The 21,532-nt window shown below is 44.3% G+C and overlaps 1 protein-coding gene across 7 annotated transcripts in view; it reads right to left on the bottom strand.

Moving 5' to 3' along the window:
- LOC118234899 (pleckstrin homology domain-containing family G member 3) overlaps window positions 1-21,532 on the bottom strand; it is a 69,995-nt gene that overhangs the window by 15,846 nt on the left and 32,617 nt on the right. For 4 of the 7 annotated variants that reach the window (XM_035431777.1, XM_035431768.1, XM_035431785.1 and 1 more), the window contains 4 exons: window positions 14,206-14,717; window positions 3,634-3,734; window positions 1,271-1,340; window positions 1,057-1,103 (listed from right to left, as the gene is read on the bottom strand). In XM_035431777.1, coding sequence (XP_035287668.1) covers window positions 1,057-1,103; window positions 1,271-1,340; window positions 3,634-3,734; window positions 14,206-14,717 — 730 coding nt within the window. Of the gene's footprint in view, window positions 1-1,056; window positions 1,104-1,270; window positions 1,341-3,633; window positions 3,735-14,205; window positions 14,718-19,397; window positions 19,689-21,532 lie in introns of those variants that run through there. The other 3 variants (XM_035431750.1, XM_035431759.1, XM_035431804.1) reach the window with 2 other exon arrangements.

Here is a 21,532-nt window from a genome sequence, read left to right as displayed (position 1 = left end):
AAAAGACGTGTTTCATATATAATTATTAAAAAGTGGAATAAATTTGCAGCAGTGGAACTGAAACACCTGGCTGTTAGGCGTAATACTCTGGCTGGACCCCAGAACTGCTCAGCCAATGGCAAGAGACTATGTAGGTGGGGGGAGTCACATGGTCTGCAGAATCCCTGCCTTTCTCTGAACTGAAACTCTGCCAAACTTGACAAGCAGACCAGCTGCACATACAGAGATTTCCTGGAGTGCAGGTTTTAATAATAAAATAGTATCAAATGGTGGAGGGCATACACTGGGAAGTGCTGACAACTCAATAAATTTTGAGTACATCTGGTTCTGGCAGATGTCATGCAGCTAATCAGTCTTGTTTCTAACAGTCTGAAGCCTTTTACTTCCCAGAAATAGTTCATTTGTGAAAATGTTATCCTTTGCAGCTTTGTTAGGTCATACAAATCAACTGAAGCTTGTGGTGATGTTGTCAGGTTTACATACTGGCATATGTATGGCATTCATTATCAGCAACTGTCACCAGTAGGGTAACAACAGATATAGACCTTGCAATGCCATTTTTTACCAGTAGGTGGCACATAGACATCAATCATATGGCTTATCTTTACATTTCAGATATGCCCATTTTTAGCATAAGAGGTTTATGGAGGACAATTAAAAAAACATGGCAGCTGTGCCACTGAAATCCTGCCAGGTTTCCCAGGCTGGCTAAGTACATGAATGGGATGCAGCACAACATTTCTTTCACGCTCCAGTGGTAAGTAAATTCAAGACATGAAAAAATATAATTGCAGTCAGGCCAGCACAGAGCTCATATGTTCAGGTCTGTGGAGAGTATTTGCAGGCTTCAGTGGTACAGGGAAATATGCTAAGTGTACAGGCAGGATTGCTGATTACCTCTACAGTCATCTCATTGACCTGAGAATTCCTAGTCAAGTGATGGCCCTTCTGTGCATCACATGACCTTCCCATTCATCACACACAATCTCACACAAAGGTGGGGGCTCTGCTTGTCCCACTAATCAGCTGAAATTTAGCCACTTGTCTTTCACTTACTTGGGGTAGTTTGTGCAGTACTGTGTGTAGATTTCAAAATCCTGGCTCTGTGAACAGAAGGCGACATTATTTGCCAAAAAGCGGGCTCTGGTTCTTCAACACAACTACTCACATATACTACATATATATATACTACACATATGCGCCAAGTTAACAAAGGAATCGTAAGACATAAGAAACTGCGATTGTGAGTTTTAGAATGAATTTTGTGCACCTTGTCCACAAAGCACCTGGCGATGGCCACGGGGTCATTCTCGCACATGTCCAGAGTCTGCAAGAGCTCGCTGTAAAGGCAAAAAAGTTTGGTCTATGAACCCAAGCAGTCTGTGAGACAAATGCACTTAAAAAGAGACTGATCACAGAAGGCAAACAATAACACACTGGTGGTGCCAAATCAGAAACAGAGCGCTTGCTTCTGAGAAGCTGTCTTCAGTGGCTGCAAGCCCTGTACTATTATTCTGTCATTGGCAGTGATCTTGCTCTAATCAAAGAGCAATATTTGCTTGTTTTGGGCAGACTGCAAAGAACCTATATCTAAGGGGGTAATCCCACACATAGAGGGCAAAGCCTCCATGAACTAATCACACTGGGAAAGAAAACCCATGCAGGAGCCACTGCAAACGAAACTTCAACCTCGGCATGCACAAACCAAAACGCTACCTCTTACCATCCAAGGCCATCCCACGCAAATAAAGCACTCCCCACTCGATCCACTGAATAATGAAAGAAGACAACACAAAGAGCGCAAATTGCCAAGCCAGCCCTGAAATGCACATGACCCCACATTTGAGGTCACTGTCCACATTCAGGTTCTAATCAGCGCGTGGAGAGACAAACTATTGGATTCTTTGTATGAAGAAGGCTTTGTATGGTGGTTTCATTTCAATCAAGCGAAGGAACACAGATCTAATGAGAAGACCAAAGACAGTACTATGTGGAGAGGCACGGGAAGGAGGAACACTATGTCCATACAACATGGATGGTGAGAAAAGGCTGGAGAACGGAGCTGGGAAGGGATTGGTTCTGTGTGGCATGCTTCTTCAACCGGAAACACAGGTTTCTCAGGAACTTGTATCATCCTATTGTACATCAATGTCCTGGCTTAAATAACTGTACTGGAGTCAAATAGTTCCATTCAATGGCAATATTTTGTGTATTTCAATGCATTGCATTCTGATTAGAATTTCCTGTGACCATTTTCATCCAAATATTGTAATAATGTGTCCAAATACAGTGTGTTTATGAGTTCAGTATGTTCGGTATGAGATTGTGTATGGTTTTCAGTGCCAGCACTAAAACAGAAAAACAGACGCCCCTGAGCAGTACTCTCTCGTCTTCATTTGAAATGTGTTTTGCAGCTTTCATTAAAGGCCTTCTAGTAAAACCTCCTTCTTGCAGAAAATATCCATATAAAATACCCATGCCCAAAAAAAAATGAGCATAAAAAAGAATAACTTCCCCACTTCAGTTGTTGTATTACACACTGATTTTGTTACTGAAGTTAACCAACAGTGGCTGGGGTGTAGTAACAGAACAGCCCTGACCAAAGCTGGGATGCCCTCGCTGCCAGGTGCTACATGGCTTTGGTGGCTGTGGATAGGCCCCTCTAATGGATCAGGCCCTGAGAAAAAAAGGCTGACAGGCCATCTGAGAGAATACAGTCATTTTTACAAAGCAGCTTTGACTCTACTGAGCTCCAACTGCCGACGGTAACATGTGGGTGGGGGACGAGGCCACGGTGTTTGTATTTCAAAAACATGCCAGGGCTTTGCTTCCCTGTGACCCTCAGTGCTGTCCTGAGGTGTTTCCTTTGCCAGTTTGGCCTGGGATCTGAGAATGCATCTGCTGAGTCAGAGAAAGTGACGCCATGGTCTGGGCAGCATAAACACCTTCACTAAAGATATGGAAACTGGTAGCAGGAATTGGGCATATAACCAAGATGACTTTTTATTTTATTTTATTTTTACATCTCAGTATATAGGTCGCCATGTGAATGCATATAAAATATATATTAACTCAATGTTTATAAGGACAGTTTTTTTCTTGTTTGTATAACTTGCTTTAATGTTCAGTAGGGTAATGCTCAATATCAAATCTGCACTTCTTGCATGGTCTGCCTCTCTTGGGATACTATACTTTCCTCCTCCAGGATACTGAAGCACTTGAATCCCTGATCTTTTCTCAGTGTTCGCACTGGAAGTCTCTCTGGACTAGAGGACCTGCTAAATCACAGTAAAGTAGGGCTCTGAAAGGGCACACATACGAAACGGCTCTCCACAGGTAGTGGACTGAGGATGAATCACATAAAAAATAATGTCGGCACAAGAAGAAAAACGCTTCCAAGAAGAAAAAGTTAAATGAGGTTATGTAACCACTCCTATACATACAGGTAAAATGGCAGAGCTTTGCTACCTGATGAATGTCCCTGAGGGATCGAAACGTTCTGTTTTTTTTGTCATGTGTTCAGCACATGCATATAGCAGCCTACGGGCATTATCTCTTTAAGTAAAATAAAGTAAGTAGCTTAAACTTCCTCCATGATGGCATTTGAGAAGAAAAGTAACAATAACTTCTTACCTATTGAACTCATAGATGTCCTCAATGTTTCCAAACAGGTCAGACACCTGCTCAGGCCGCATGGGAAGGTCGCCAGTGTCAATGATATGAGCCAGGTAGTCCTACAACACAAAACAGGCCATAGGGTCAGACTATTCCAGACTATTCCAAAAAAAAAATTTTATCAGCAAACCAGTCATTTCTGCACATAAATACACGTAAAGCAAGCAACTGTGACTTTTCAAGCATTTATTTTGTAACATAATAATTTGATGGTACAATAGTCACTGTTAAATTCTCAAAAAACTAGCATATTGACCACTGATGTGATGCATTTCTGCCTTCTGGTCAGTAGAGGGAGTGTGCACACAGCAGACAAACCTTTTCAGTGACACTATCACAGGTATGTTTTAATTAGTCAAAAACTGATCACAAAATACAGTGAATATCTTTTTCCCCTCAGTGAACATTGAGCAGGTAACCAAAGTGTACATATTTACGGGTACTGTGCTATTGTGCAATCATTTGATTCTGGGATCATAGAAGGAGTGATTCCATTGCTCTGCAGAGTGTTGAAATTTCAAATATAATCCTTGAAGGCTCTTTTCAGTGCTTATATCTCTGTGTCAGAGATGCAAATGGCTCCATCAGCTGCCACTGCCTGAACCCAGTCCAGTGGTTCCTCTCTACACACTGTTCAGCTCACATGATCCTCTAGGTTACTGGTAGTTCAGAGGTGAGTAGTTTCCAGTGGAAAGATTTGACCATAACCATGGCACTACGACCATTTAGTTGCGATTCTAAGTTTCATATCATTTCAGAAGCAGTGTCCCAATAATCGGAGAGGCAGCATGTGTGGTGCACCATACAGAACTGAACATGTCATATTTGGTGAACAAACTTGCATGGTAAGTAGTAGTGCGCAGATACCTTGGGTGCATGCAAGTGATGGCCGGATAAGAAAACATGTTTACTCTGGTTTGTTGAATATTTCTCTCAAGGTCTTAGGTAAGAGACATGCTGAGACTTCAGACCTTGATCGACTATAACCACCATTAGGCTTGCCTCCTTCACTCTTCTACACACACAGTGCCCAAATCTTGGGTAAAGAAGATCTGCCTGGGCATGCATCCATTCTATTGCCAGAAATGCACTGAATTACAGATTACCAGGGTGCAACCTATGGTAATCCTTTAGGCATTTAATTTCTGCTTCGACTGCCTGGACTCAAATCGTGCTAACACTGCAATGAAAATCTCCCTGAGATGCATCAGGACCACACGGACAAGCAGCTGCTCTGACCGCAGGGTATCTGTGACAAATGGCTTTCAGTGGGGCAGGACACTACTTAAACTGATCTTCCTCACTTGGGTGGGTCTGTGCAGGCTGTGGCTGCAGATGATGGAATGCCTCTTTCAGCTTCGCGTGCATGGCACATTCTTTTACACTCCTTCAGATGTTCGCTAGCGATACGGGAAATATGTCTTTTTATGACTGTATGTGAGGAGCGCGGCAGAGGTGAAATATCAGGTTCCAGGTTCCCCCAGTTATTTATTTCCAAATGTATGCACAGTTGTGAATTATGTCTAAATGCAATGTATCCATTTCACTGCTAAAACATGGCCTTGGAAAGCATTCTCTGGGAAAACATGCTCTTGGAAAACGTTCGTATCCCGTTCTGGAAGTGTCTCACAGTCCTGCTCGGTCCTGGATGGAACTCCATTTCCTGCCGGGAGGAAGACGAGGAGCCTGGATATTAAATCCCAGCCCGTAGGCTCAAACCCAAAACACACAGGTCCAGGAAGTGACCTCGCAGCTCACTACCAACACTCACTCTGCAATTGAGCGCTGCGCACACTGTGCTAACAAAATCTGGGCAACTAGAAATACGATGATGGACAGTCATGAGATCCTCATCCCTTAGTCCAAATTTACACGACGAGAAGGGGGTTTTGAGTAGACAATGCATTCACCATGCATTAATGCATTTGAGTCCATATGTGAGCAGGAGCTTTTACCTATATTCACACGCTTACTAAACTACATTTAGAACAGAATTTCTTCATATTTCATCAAATTTAAGACAGACTTCAATAGAACTTTCAGAAGGTGTAAGTCTAACAAAAATGTTTTAGTTGGGTGTGGTATAGCAAGATCCAATCTACAGCACAGCAAAGGATGGTGTGTGTCTGTGTGTGTGTGTGTGTGTGTGCGCGTACGTGAGAAAGTATTCAGGGCTGGGGACCACAGTGACAGACGCGCAGCAGTCCCTCACTGACGGCCCTCGCGCACACAGGCGTCACTCCACACCACAATCTCAACCTAAACACACACAGTACGCTCGCCGAGGGCCTTCCGCTCCACCGAGCGCAACGAACACCGGCGCACGCGGGACGGCGCCCCGCCACGCCGACCAATATTATCCTGGTGAGGAAAATAGCCAGAGAACGCTGACAGAGACCGAGGAGCGACCGCAGGCAGCTCTCTGCCTGGCTAACGTTACCGCGCGAGGCCGGGGCGTGCTGCTGGTTTACGCGGGGGGGGGACCGTGGAGGCCGACTGCCTCTCGCTATGCAGTGGAAACAGGATTTACAGCGCTGCCTGTTAGAGGCCCTCTCACCCCCCCGCCTTCAGACGTATGAAAGCGCTAAACTCGCGCCGGTGCCGTCTGGGACCAAAGAGCGGACTGCCCAGCCGCTGCGGGAATTGGCTCCCAGCTGACGTTTGATGAGCTCCACGCCGTTTCTCTGTTTACCGGCTCGTAGATCTCAGGAAAAGCTCTCCCTGTGATAAGGTGCCAGGGCCCTGCTGTTATACTGTCACCACAATACAGTGCTACTTCCCACCAAAGCTAAGCACGCCTGGAAGCCTGGATGCTTGTTAAAAATGCCGTCCGTGTGTTCCAGTAGTGACAGGTTTGACAGAGAGTGCTACAATGCAGCAATGCAGGTTTTGATTCATAATGCATAATGCATCAAGAGGACCTGATGAGAAAGTTACTTCAAAAAGAAAATGACATCAAAGCATCAAGGAGGTGTAGAACGGCAGCTCTTGAAGGGGCCCAGAATCACAATCCTGTCATTGCTCCGGGTTTCTGGGGCAGCTGTTACCATGGAAGCTTTGACGGGTCCACCTGAGCCAAACATCTGCTTAGACCTGTGATTGAAGGGTGTTCAGAGATCACAGGCGGCTTTTGCTTGATGAATAGAGGGCTGTTCGGGAGGTTTTTCATTCACAGCACAACCAAACCACTAAAGGAAATAGTCCACATCGCAAGAGCACAGTGAATCAATGTTAGTACAGCAGATCTGAAGTTCGCAAGGGGAACGCTAAATCAAATTTCATAAGCGTGCATTCTGTATAATACCACTTAGTTTCAAATTCCAAAAAATGTTATCTTTTAAACTAAGATAAATCATTCTTGCCTAAAAACACTTAATGTAATATTACATGTCATGTGCATATATACCATTTCAACAGCAGACGCCCTTAATAAATACCCAGGCACTTATCCAAAAATGACAGGGAGAAAAAGAAGTATGTTACCCTTCTGAGGTACAATGTCTGTATTTGTTCTGTGCTAAAAAAAAAAATGACATTAAAATATGGCTGCCCAACCCTGTTCCTGGAGATCTACCATCCTGTAGGTTTTCATTACAAGCCAACTTTGGCACAGCTGATTCTACTAATTATCAGCTCAATGAAATCCCTAGCTATTGAATGAGGTGTGCCTTGTTCGGGCTGGAGTGAAAACCAACAGGATGGTAGATCTTCAGGAACAGGGTTGGGCAGCCCTGTACTAGAACATTTCTGGGAGTTTTCTTCCATGTCTTGGCAGACATGAGAAGCGTTTTGTTTCTGCATAATGTGGAGGTGAGAGGTGGAGGCGTTGCTATTGTTGGCTGGGATAGCCCATGGGCCAGCACATCCTGCTTTCAGGTGTAGGGTTAACAGAATTGAGGAAACACAAAGGAATTCTGGGAGTGTCTGCCAGCAGCGCGTCATTACTCAGGCTCTACTTTGGGCCTAGTGGGCAGGCTGCCATTTAAACACCAAACTAGTGCCAACACAACACCCTGAGGAAGCAAGGTGGACCACAGTCGATGCCGCGATTCAGCCTGACATGGCTAAATGAGCACAAAACTTGACTGTAGTCAGTGCCTTTCATCATGGTTTCCATTTCCACCATTTCCTAAACACTTTTTCATTGCCATATTTGATCCCCAAGTTTGAATGCTCATTTTAACTGTAGGCCTGTCCCACAGCTACAATGACCTTTTGTGACTGCAGAGTAGATGCGTGTCCTCTTAGCTGCACATGTCTCCGATGCAGTCTGATTGTCCGTAATCCACCAGCAGAGATGTCCAGCTGTTGCACCAGAGGACTTCACAACTGATTTGGCACAGGCAGACTACAGGTACCCTATCAACCCAAGAAGTAGCTATTGTACAAAGGAGCCAGGAAATATCTAATTACGCCTCACCCTTTGTGGCTGTTTGCCACTGACACAGCCAGGATTCATTCTGGACTATAGAGTACATATCTGTGCTAAAAACAAGGGCATAAAGCTTGAGACACCAGCCAACAGCCCAACACAGGGCCATGCTGTACTAATCTCTACCCACAAACTGCACTGTTGACAGGGTGGAAACACTGGGCCAATGACAAGTATATGACCTGGATGTAAATCACGTGGAAAACGCAGAAGCAGAGTAAAATTATGAACGTAACTGAGAGTGAGCACACTGTGTGGCACCACACAGGGGGAGCTGCATGCTGGACTCCCCAGGCCCCAGCGCCCCTTCCCCCAGAGGCTGTTCCAGCTTGAGTTTCTGGCATGAGCTGCTGCAGACCTTATCTACAGAAGGGATCTCTGGAGCAGAAAGACCCAAAAAGACCCTTTGTGCTCGGAGGATAAATTTGCCCTGGAATTCATCGCTTGGTTAAAATGTACGTTTAGAGCCAGGGGTGACAGAGACAGCTCCGCATACAGGCTGCGGAGAACTCAGGTGCTGCAGAAAACATTTCAATACAGCTGAACCACGTTCACATTCCTGAGCCTATTTATAAAGTTGTTTATATGTATAAAGGACAAGTTTGGCAACCCTTGCTATAATTTTAGTGCGGTGAAAAGGTGACAAAGAAACACATTCAGTGATACAATAATGCTTAACCACAACCACCCCCACTAAATCATCCATTTATCATCTATCTGTGGAACGGCCTAGTGTTTGCTTCAGCATTCAGCGCCACCTAGAAAGAATGCTTTAAAGCCTTGTAAAGAAGCAGCTGAATAGTGCCACATAACAGAAACCCAACCCAGACTCAAACTGAGTGCTAAACTACACACGTTCAGCTCACACAATTAACCTGCAAACAAACAACCACATACCAACATGTCAACAGTAACAAACCAAAAACTATATACTGTACTACAGCAACAAAACAAAAAAATTACAATTCTCTGTTACAACAAACTAACACTTCTACGTTCTCCACAGCAACAAACCAATAATACTTGGGAACAACAAAAATTGTTCCAACCATCTACATCGCTGCTTTAGCACTGCTAAATATATATATACTGCACTCACATAAATATGCCAGCGACACTAGTTTTCATTTACACTTTACTGGAAAAGCCATTTTCAGACAGGATGCTGAGGGTCAAGGTTGACACAACATGAGAACTATTTACAACAGTGCCTCCATATGTTGGAACTGTGACTCATTTTACTTCTCACCCTGGCAATTCAAAATGTCTGACCTCCAGCAAGACATGTGAGTGCGTAGATGTGCTTGAATGAACGTTGCAGTCTTCTGTTTGCAAATGAGGTTTTTTCAGAAAACTAAATATATTAACAACTAGAGGCTCCACAAAGTGCTTAATGGTAACTCCTGTCCTGTGAGAAAGGTGCTTCAGGGCTGAAGATTAGTTCCTCCTTTTCCCAGAGATAAGTGTTCTCAATATAAGAGCTAGAACAATGTGAGATGTCTGATTAAGTCAAGTGGCATTATGGCAGGGATCTCATACTGAAATCCTGGAGGGCCACAGTGTCTGCTGGACTTTGATGTGTTCCTGCACTTATGTGCACAATTTAAGTCATTGGTTTACTAAAGTCCACACATCTTGGTTTCTAGGTCTAATCTGGCTGATTGGAAATCACTATCACAAAGTGCTACCACAGTCCTCCAGGATAGGAGTTTGAGACCCCTGCCTTATGGGCACCAGTGCACCATGTCTTTGTGCTTTATCATTTGTGCAAACAGATTTTCTGATCTTAGGATTGCATGGTTACAAACATACTATAATGGCACTATAACCAGAAATACAAAACATTTAGTTAAAATCCATTTGGTCACTGAACTGTAAAACAGGCAGTAATTGGAAGGAAAATGCAAAACAACTAATGCCCCCAGCACGCACGCACGCACGCACGCGCACACACGCACACACACGCACACACACACACACACACACACACACACACACACACACACACACACACACACACTACATACAACTGTGCATGGCTACTGAATGATAGATGATGCATTTCAGCCTGATACAGATACACTTTGATCGCTGTTGTTCTGATTGCAGTCTGTATAAAATGATTGCGTGTGGGTTTTGAAAAAAGTCTGAGGACAATGCGGAAAGGTGACACTGCTGTGAAAGACAAGCTTTTGAAGCTCTGCCCTTAAACACCAAGCCTCCGTGAAACAACACAGACGTTGCTCTCTTTGAAGATGAACTACATCACTGACTCTGGTGTCGATGTTTTGGGTACTGAGGAGTAATCCCTAAAATTACAAGGCTTTCAGGAAGAGACACCTTTGATACAAACTGCTTTTACACCAGAGCTACTACACGGTGTCTTGCATGCAGCAAACAAATGCACACTCAAATTGCTTTCCTTATTTTAGACATTAAAGGGCAGTTTGAAAGCAAGCACAATGGAGAGGGCCCAACAAGGCAAAACAAACATTTCATCAATATGATTAGGCCAAAATAAACACAGGTTTATGGGCACAGGGAAACTCCAAACTAAATGACTCAGATAAGATACACCTACTTGCAAAGAGACAAAGTCCTTCTAGCTGTAGCAGATATGCCAAAGACCACATGGTCACTTCTGAAGGGAACAACAACTTGCTCTCACATTCTGCCTCTTACCAAACCACTTATGAACATAGCGCCCCGCAGTAATGAGGCCTGCATGCTATTAAGATGTCTAGAGCCAGAGCAGCTGCATGCATCAGCTAAAGTAAAGAGGCAAGGATGTTAATTAGCAAATTAGATTGCAGGTCATTAGATGGTTGAATTTAAATTTTTTTTAAATATTTTATATGGGATATCTAATGACCACAGAACATCTAGACCCTGTTTAAAAATCTTAACTGAATGATGTAGCAAAGGATTCTGAGAATTATCAATTAGGCATCAGCACAGAGTGGGCCTCCCAGTCCCTGGCCAACTTTCAGTATTTCCAGGGAAGACTCCCATTCATGCATTTCCCAAGGCCTATCCAAGCATACTGACCAAGCCTGGCCTTGCTTATGAGGGGTTCTATGACAGGGTGGTGCAAGTGCTCAAAATCAGAGTAGGAGGAAGTGTATGAAACCACAATGCTGCTTGTGCATCAAGTTCCAGTCTGGAAGAGATTAAAGGTATTTGGCTGACAATACAAAACGAAACGTCTTTCCCATGCACTTCTTAAGAAATGTGAACTGTGACAATGTTAACATACTGTACATGATGCAGGCCTGGGTGAGGCTGCATTTTGGGGGTCTTGTAAATGAATACCGCTCCTCTCCGGTATCCAGCCAAGGTTGAGTGCAATGCCTGTGATTTGCAACCAAAGATGTTTCTGAAATGACACAGTACAGCTCTTGGCAGCTCCTGGGATGTCTGACTGCCGTGGGTGATGGAGGGTGAGGGGTGGAAGGGGGGCTGAGGGGAGGGGGTGCACACGACAGCTGGAATAACACAGTAAAGAGGTGTTTCTGAGGTGCGATCCAGGTTTCCGTTTCCAGGTGGGATGGCGAATGGGAGTCAGATTTCCGCCCTCGCCTGCATTCCGTCTGCTCCGAACAGGACCCGGTCCCAGTTTACAGGGAGGTCACTGAAAGTTTTCCATGCATGCTCCACTGCAAGCATTGATCGACCAATCTGGGACTACACGGCCACAGTTCTCCAGATCTTCCAGCTCTCTTTGAATCACCATTGGAGAACGGTGAGGAAGGATGAAATTCTTTCTGTGATGCAGTAACTAGCTGAACTAAGCAGCCAATAGCACGGATAGAAACAAGACGTAAGCATTGGTAGCCTTTGTAAGGGATTGGAAGGATACCAAATTTCCTTTTATTCAATAGATTTTCATCCCGTTAAACAAACACCAGAGGTTTCTGTTAGGTGTACTTAAGGGGTACAGCCAGTGTTATTGATACAGGTAAGCATACACTACATAATGCTTTGAGATACTTCACATGACAAAGCTGGACAAAACCTAAATCATTACTTACCCCGGTAGAACACCAATAATTCCACCTTCAACATCTTGACTCAGAAGTTTCATTTTGATTTGAAAGTTTATTTCAGACAGCAGCGAGGCAAAAATGTAACTGACTGAGTAAACATGAGAGTGTTAACTAGCTGGGGAGTTGTCTCTGTGGAGCAGATAGCTGGCTCTCCAAGGGATCATTTTAAATTGTGACCTTGGGCTTTCCACTGGGTTCAGCAGCCAAGACATTCAGAAGGTTTTAATTTCCGCCTCCAGTGTTAGACCACTTTCCCACGTCACCTCCAGTCAAACAACAGCGGAAAGAAGCAACGCAGCCTGAAACAGAAACCAACCCTCTCTCCTCTATTACCCCCCCCCCCCCCCCACACACACACACACCCACACATATGCACACAAGGGCATGCCAGTTTCACTAACGCTGCTATACTGAATTGATTATTGATTGCTGGACTAAATTAATTACCGGTAAGAGAGAATGGCAGCTCTCCATGGGAAGAGGGCTGATTCAATTAATAGGAATTGCATTGAATTGGTAGGCTTGGCTAACCTTTATGGATTTACTATTTTGTGAAATGTACATCAAACTGACTACCATCAAGAGGATTCAGTACAAATTCTGTTGATGGTACAAAAGGGATCACAAGCACAGCATCATGTTAGTACCAGGAATGTCATGTTACTGATACTCCCATTTCCTAATAGAAAGGAGGTCAGGGAGAGCGCACACACTTATGACTCAAGCAAACATAAGCCATACAATTCACAGAGCACATGTCTGCCTATACGTTTATTCTCAAGAATTCAGGAAACTGCTAAGGATCATGGGGTGCAGACTAATTCTAAAGCTGAATATCCTTGCTGCTGCAAATAGGACACCACTTTTTTATAAGCACTTTGCATTTTTTTCTCAAAAGCAAAGGCCACTTCTGCTACGCTATGGGCCTATTAAATTTCAACCACACAGTCTTACAATACCCTGAGCACTCATTACTGTAAGTTTTTGTCTTATAATAAGCTCTCTCTCTCTACATGTAGTGTAAAAGTAAATTAAGGTTTAACGGCAAAACAGCATCCCCATGTGTATAGTAGGTTCTTTTCCAGAAGACATTCCTTTCACCTGTTGACACCAATTGTTTTCCAATGTGAAGTTAATGTTCTGAGACAAATTGTGGAATGCTGCTAAGGAAGTAAAGTGATTGCTGGTCTAGATTAATCGTGATAAGCATAACCACTCAAGGACCACAGCTGCATTTTGTAAAAAGTGTAAATAAATATCTAAAAAGTAAATCTAAATTGATTTATTAGGTAGTAGACTGCTTGCTGTATTTTACACTTTTTATACATGATATTATTCTAAAAAAGACATAAAAATTGGGCGATTGTAGAGCGTAGCTGAACCTGACCCAGCCCTTAACTTGCACAGGACTTAGCAGGAAATTCAACATGACTGTTGGCAGAGAAACCTGGAGGCTATGAACTGTACAACTTCATTACTTCAACAGCTCATGAATCCTTGAGCTAGGAATCCTGAGAATTGCACTTTTGAATAGACCACACCAAGAAAGGGCAAGCATGCTGAAACTCACGCAACCATGACACGCCGAGAGCAAACAGCCTCCAACAAACCATCCAACAAAGCATAGCTCATCACAAAGGACAGCTTTTCCGGCCATGACCTCTGCCCTCTCAATGCATCCAAATGTGGTGGCAGTTCCACTTTGAAGGTCTCTGCAGATTACCAGGGATGATTTGTATAACTTCTTTAAAACGGCAGGTTTGGTTTTTGCAACTCCAACCAAAAAAACAACAAAGAAATCTGCTTTCCCAGAAGGAAGCCCTGTTTCAACCATTTCAATCCAAATTTCAGCTGGTGAACTGTACATAACACTTTGTAACTTTTATCCAGAAGATAAATGTACTGCAAATCATCATTTACACCCAAAATATTACTTTTGTCAGTAGCACTGCAACCAAATTCAACAGACAAATGATTTGTACCTTTAGTGAAATAATTAGTCTCCATTCAACCCAAGCCCTGTGCTCACGAGCCACCTTAGCAGCCACTCACCTCCACGATGCTGCGCAGGTCCCGGACATACATGCGCTCCGTCTCGATTATCTCCATGACGACGCGGTCCACGTAGGTGAGCTTGGGGTTGGGGGCCATGGCCTTGGCCGCAAAGGGCGAGGTGGAGGGCTGGTTGGCTCCTTCGGTGGCGCTGGGGTTGCCGGCGTTGTTGTGCGGAGACCTGCTCTGGCGGAAGGGGAACCCCCTTCTCCTCGTCTCCCCTGGGTCCACGTGCCCCTGCTGCTGCTGCTGCTCCCTGGCGCCTCCTGCAGGGCTCAGCTCCAGGTCGATGTCGTCCCCCGGGCAGGGCGCGGCGCCGGGGAGGGCGGCGGTGCTCCCGTACAGGCTCTGCCCGTCCCGGGACGAGCCGGAGGAGAGGGTGGACACCAGGCTCACCGGGCGCTCGCCGTCGGCCAAGTCGGCACTGAGGGAGGCGGAGCAGTCCGACATGGTCGCCGTGGACATCCGCTCATTGCTGCTGACCGAGGAGGCCGTGGACAACCGAGGCGATTCTGCGTGCAAGAGAGAGAGAGAATCTTAGGCAAGAGGAAAAGGCCGGTTTCTCATATATCTGATTTTACAACAATTTACACAAAGGAAAACTGGCACAAATTGAGAGTTTGATACCGAAACACATAAAAACACACATAGCATAAACAGGATGGTTGTGAATTCTACTTTCATTGCACAGCTTCTCAAAATTTCGAGGTCAAAACACTTAAGAAAGCTACCAGACTCACATGGACCTCGCCTGCACACTCCACATGGACCAGGCTTTCACACTCAACATAGACCTGGCCTTCAAACTCAACACGAACCTGGCCTTCACAGTCAACATGAACCTGGCCTGCACACTCTACATGGACCTGGCTTCAACATGGACCTGGCCTACACAGTCAGCATGAACCTGGCCTGCACACTCAACATGGACTTGGCCTGTAGACTCAGCATGAACATGGCCTGCACAGTCAACATGAACCTGGCCATCACACTCAACATGGACCTGGTCTACACACTCAACATGGACCTGGCCTGCACATTCAAACGAGAACATTGACACTCTACATGGACTTGGACCTGTAGACTCAGCATGAACCTGGCCTGCAGAGTCAACATGGACCTGGTCTACACACTCTACATGGACTTGGACCTGTAGACTCAGCATGAACCTAGCTCGCACCTGGTCCAGCTAATGTCCCTGTAGTTGCACAGCAGACTTCTCACTACTCCCACAATGTTCCACTGTTAAACTACAGGGGGGTGTTAAAGCAACCCCGGACCTCCACATCTGGAGTTATGGGGGTGGGGGTGGGGGGGATTGGGGGGTCGACTCCCAAAGAGCACAGCCCAAAGAGCTCTTCACTCTGAAGCGCTGAAAGAGCTGCACTTCTCCCTACCGCTGGGGTGCTTTAACACGCTGACGTACCAATCCCCATGGAAACCTAACAATGAGGGGAAACTCAACTCATGCTGCATTTCACACGGGAATGGCCCTATGTCCTGCACTAAACAGTCCATAATTTTAACGTATCTGTCAAAACAAGACTGCTCATCCAAATCATACTGATAACAGCTACGGTTACTCAATGGAAAAAAATGATCACTTGTGAGGTCATATCCTGTGCATCTATTGAGTGGTATTAAACAAAACATTTTTAAACTGTATAAAAATGTAATTATAATGAAAATATTAGCAGTGGAAAGCCATTTTGCAGATACAGTGCACATCTGAAAAAGGTACAGTACAGTATGTTAGCAATGACCGCATGGCCCCTGGATCCAGCTTCAAGCCTGAAGGGCTCAAGACTTTACTGCAAAGGGGGCTTTCTGAGATGGTTACAGTCAAGACCAAATTACGACACTTCACCTCCTGTGGAAAACCCAGCAGTTTCCTGCCAAAGCTATGACAACAGTTCCCTGGATCTGGGGGAAATGATCTGGGCAGACCAGCGGGGGAATGTTGAGCCTCGTTTATGTCCTGCCGTTAAAAAGTTAAATAAAAGAGAATCCAGGAGGCTATTAATCTCAAATGTGACATCATGATTCTCCACTTTGCTGAATGAAGTGAGCTCAGTTACTTCACAGGTCAAAACTTTCCCAAACACTGTCACCGCTGTAAAACCAAAACGCCACACATGAGGTGGAAAAGCGGCTTAAATGCGAAGTTATGGCTGGGAAACCTTACCTTCAGAACTTAAGAACATGAAATACAGATCAGAGAATACAACCTCAACGTACAAGTGATGCATATACACTATAGTATATACTACTATACTATAGTTGCTAACTATTATTACAAGAGGATTTAAAGGATACTAATGCATTTTAGGTAAGAGGAGAGATTAATGGACTTTATGATTAATGGATGGCCTTTCCGAGCAGACTACATGCAAAAACAAGGTCACACTTTCTGTAAAATTCACCTTTTGAGTTAAACAACAGAGAAACCAAAAGTCTGAAATAGTGTCTTCAAGGCAGATGACTGAGTGAGTGAGACAAACTCCTTCCAGGCCATCCGTCAAATAAACTGCATCCAAGTGTTTGCAAATTCAATTAAGAGCTGGAAAGGAAAGTGTGCAGAAAAACCCACTACAGACCCACAACTGGATTTGCAGACAGTCAGAAAAGACAGAAACATCTGCCACAACAAACAGCACAAAACGGTCTGCAAAATAACTCCAGCATCTGTTAAGCTGCAACCACTGGAAAGGGCAGTTCAACAAAAAGAGACATTCCACAATGTGACAGAGGTCAATATGTTTGACTGCTACTGTACTGGTTATTGAATGCTTTCCTCAATCTGAATTCTAAAATAAAAGATAAGATTCCCTGGCATGAAATTACAACTTCGGCAGAGAGCTGTAGACAGGGGAAAGACAAGAGTAAACACAGGAAGCTGTAGGCACTAGTAATCCATGCCACCCAAACAGTGATTCAGGATAGGACACAAAGAGCTGCACCAACCTTGAGGGACATCATATAAATAAAACACCCCGATTCTATGTAGCTAATGCCAAAACCAATGAGTTTCTTCATCTCATAAGCTTGCATAAGCAACATAATAAATATTTTCTGTATTGATGCAATAATGTTCTTACCCTTAGAGGGTGAGATTGGATATCTGAGACCACCGGAAGGATTTCTCTCACAGAGGCCCATGTACTCTGTATCCACAGAATAAAACATATTTGTGTGACACAGATCATAGCTCTCACCTATGACCTCTGTCTTAAAAACATTATGCAATGAGTCATTATCCAATTAACAGTGTTGGGCATTCCTGCTTTTAGTTTGCGTAACTTGGAAATCTCATTCATGAATACAATATAATTTATTCAAACCACCAGTCAATAACATGAACAAAAGGATACATAAACTGGGACAAATCATAACCTAGGGAACATCATGATTTGGGAATATTTATTTTGGAACAATAAAACAGGCCCAACAAGTTCTGAGTAGGTCTGAGAAAAGGCCAGCTCTTATTAAAAAGAAGCAGTGGAAGCAGTTATACACTGTTGGTGCAACAGAAAGGGCCACACTACTTGAACTGCATGATATCTGAAAATAACAGAAAGCTGGAAGAAAGCCCATGCCAGATCCAGAAGGTTACATGGTTAAGCATTTTAAAGCATTCCTTGATAAACCTTAATTTTTGTGAAATTAACTTTTTAACTGTGTGCATTTTTGGGGGAGAAACAGGCTCTAACTCAAAGGCATTTTTACCCCTTTCTAGCGCAGACAGGTATTAAAGGTATTACAGGTATCTTCAGATTCTGTTTATTTTAAGTGTGGACTCATTGAGGTCTCAGGGTGAGCAGGATATCATCTTGCCCCAAGACAATCCTGTTTCACCTGTGCTCCATCCCAGAGCGCAAACACTGACCAAACTCCCTTCACAAGGAAACACTCTCAAGCTAGAATATCATTTCCATCTGGACATCCCCAATAAGCTGAGCTGGACTTTCACCTCCACAGTGACGGTCATAAAAGGAGTAAACTCCCCCTAAGTACAGGAGAGGGGGGGGGGGGGGGGGGGGGGGGGGGAGGGGGGAGAGAGAGAGAGAGAGAGAGAGAGAGAGAGAGCATGAGAGACAGAGAGAGAGAGAAGCAGGCATGCCATGGCCACAAAGTTCAAATCTAGGGAGATTTTGAACTTTCCCAAAATCACAAATATGGAAACAACGTGCATTCCGCTGCTTCCTTCCCGTTACGGCACACACACCAGGAAGAGAGAGTCCCGTTTACTCTCTGTACGAATGACCTCACTCCCCAGGGATGGTGGACGTAGAGGAAACCCTGTTCAGAACTCTGGGCAAGTGTTTTGCTAGAAACGCTCCTCTCAAACTCTTCTACTAACAGCAGTTGTAGTAACAACACAAGCTGTAATGATCATTCTTATAAATCATTACCTTACCCTGTTACAGGGCTACAGTCCAAACATCTGGAAGGTACTCAACCAAAACGCCACACAAATCAACGAGTTGGCATTTAGAAAAGTAGGGTTTTGCTCACATTGAAGATGATATACTTGGTTGCTACAAGTCTAGCGAACATACTGATAAATTAGACAACATGGTCAACTGGATACATTTAGAAATATAGCCTCAGTAATTCATCTCTCAGTTTGCATACAATAAAGTTGACCATTCAAAGCCCACAGAAATGTAACAATCCAAAAAAAAAGTACACTTACACAGGTGTCTATGGTACATAATTGGCCTGTGTTGTTTTGGAGTGTTTCCTTCCGGAAACCAGGCATCATTGCAGGGGTTGTAGAATGAGTAACCAGCAGAGGAGGAATAATCTCACTCTGTTCCCATCGGAGCAGGCGTACTGCAGTGCTGACTTGCAGATGGTTGATGTCAGTGTGTTCTCACATGGTGAATCACACTTTTTCAGCCCTTCAGTTTTACTGGAGAGCCAAGATTCAGGTCTAGACTCGAGATGCCCACCCTCTCTGGGAGCTGGGCCGAGCACGCTCATGAATTGGGGATGATCTCATTCCAAACACCCTGGTACAAAGCGCTCTATGAACTAACCTTAAAAAACTTCCCCTCTGTGCAGGCTGCCACAAAAAATTTTGCATGCAAATGGCCAGAGTAAAATTGAAAATTCGCTGTCCTTTTCTGTAAAAGATTAGGGCAAACCCATGGTATGTTTGCTGTAAAGCTGCAGAGCCAAAGACTCACCGAACCAACGGGATATCCTCCGGTTAAGGCCGTTCAGGAGGGTCCGTTCTTCCCAGACGTTTCTGCTGCCGGCTATATCCACCACACCTGGTCTTAGCGGGAGCCCCCAGCCCCACTCCTTGGTTCTGCCAAGCAGACTCATGGCTCTTTACTCCCCACCGGGGGGCAGTGGTGGGGGGTGAGGGCAACAGAACAAAGAAAGACAGCCCCCGTCCCTCAGTCTCCTCATGGGTACCGCTGAAGCAGGGCCCCCCTGTCCTCAGGCTCAAAGTGGGAGAGCACTCAGGCAAACACTCCGAGGCTCACAGGTGAAACGCGACTGACACCGCAGCGGCTTGGGCTTACGCTTGCACACAGGAACACGCCCCGGACGCTAAGGGGGGGTGGGGGGGGGGTGGACGTGGGGGCGGGTTCGAGGGCAGGAATGCATGGCAGAAAGCGCTCTCTCACATTTCCAGCGCAGACTACGAACTCACCCGCTCTCCAGCGCAAAGGCGGCCCAGCGAAATGCCGTGAAACACAACAGCATTCAGTGTCTGTGCCAGACCAGCTGAGTATAGACTGCACTGTAAAATAACTGTAAACTCTGACATAACTGCTAGACACGGTTGTCTTTAAATCAAAGTTGATATAAAAAAACCCAGAATTTTTACAATCTGAGAGAATTTGTCACAAGCAGTTCATGATCACAGATAAAAATTTCAACATATTTTTCTAAGAACATAATAAAAACAAATGAGAGATTTTGCTATATATGTACCAACATTCATGGGCCTAGTTTGTGCCAACAGTACAGTCTTTTAGAGAGTAAAAATGAGGAGCAAAGAAAGATATTCAGCTTAATCGTCAAGGTAACTTGGATGACATAATGAATTATTTACGCTCTAAAAATTTTTGTTTTGCCTTAATGTGTAGACAAGTAAAGAATGGCTAATCCTGAAAAATGGAAAATTTTATGCATTCATGTAAAAAAAAAGAAAACATCTCAGTCTTATTGTGATGAATACCACCATGGTTTTGGTTGACCTCATTGCTTGAAAAACAAAAGCAAATCAGGAACATGTGTCAGACACAATATGTCTTCAAAACCAGGCAAAGGTGCATACCATGAGTCAGACTCACTCCCAGTTCTCCACCCAGGCCCTGCATGGCAGGGCGATCACAACAGCCTCACATCACTCACAATGGTGTTTATGGACTTGGACTTTGTGACACACCATTGGATGAAATCAGCACATGGACTATTGAGTAGTACGGGCACCAGGAACAGGAAGACAGTAATACTGTAAATGACCATAGTGCACTGAGGCACTCAGCCATCTGTACTGTCAAGCTTACTGATGAGTAAATACCCCAAAGTGTGCGAGTGCACAGCATAAACTGCTTACTCTACAGGGTTGGAGTCCTGATCGATGTGGTCACTTCTGGCACTACGATCCTTACTTCACTCTAGTGTTTCTTTTGAGCCTCTACATCATGAAACCTATGCACTTGTTGTACGTCGCTCTGGATAAGAGCGTCTGCTAAATGCCTATAATGTAATGTAATGTAATGTAATAAACCTAATTAAATCTGGTCTTTTGCTTCATTCAAACAACTTTAACCTAAGACGAGTGCATTATTGATATCTATCAATCCACCCATACCTAGTAACACTTTAGTTCATTATATTCAGAAAATAACACACTTATTTACAAATAACATCAGTACACAAATTCCTCAAGCACTGCTTGAGTGCTTCTTTGACTGAAGTTTTATATGAACCATCAAACAACCCATACTTGTGGGAATGACAAGTATGGGTTAAGCATGCTTCATTGCATGCGATGACTTTCTCTCCTGCCAAGTATGCAAAAACACGTTGGTTGGAATTCATATGCATGCTTACACTGTCTACTTGAGGTTTGGAACAGTACTTGATGTCTTAGCCACAAAGATCTGAACTTCTATGTATTATAGGTAAATAAAAGCTTGCCCTTTGGAACAAGGCCAGATGCTAATATGTCATCTAGAGTAAGAATGTGGAGGGACACATTCTTTGGACAAGTTTTCAATTCAACCCTCTAATCAGCTCACCATCTAAGCACTCCCGTCATTAAGAAAACAAATCGGACATAAATTAGATCAAGTAATTA

The sequence above is a fragment of the Anguilla anguilla genome, chromosome 1 (assembly GCF_013347855.1).
Source record: "Anguilla anguilla isolate fAngAng1 chromosome 1, fAngAng1.pri, whole genome shotgun sequence".
NCBI classification, from domain to species: domain Eukaryota; kingdom Metazoa; phylum Chordata; class Actinopteri; order Anguilliformes; family Anguillidae; genus Anguilla; species Anguilla anguilla.
Note: the sequence above shows the minus strand (reverse complement) of the source record. Positions and strands in the feature narration are given on the sequence as shown.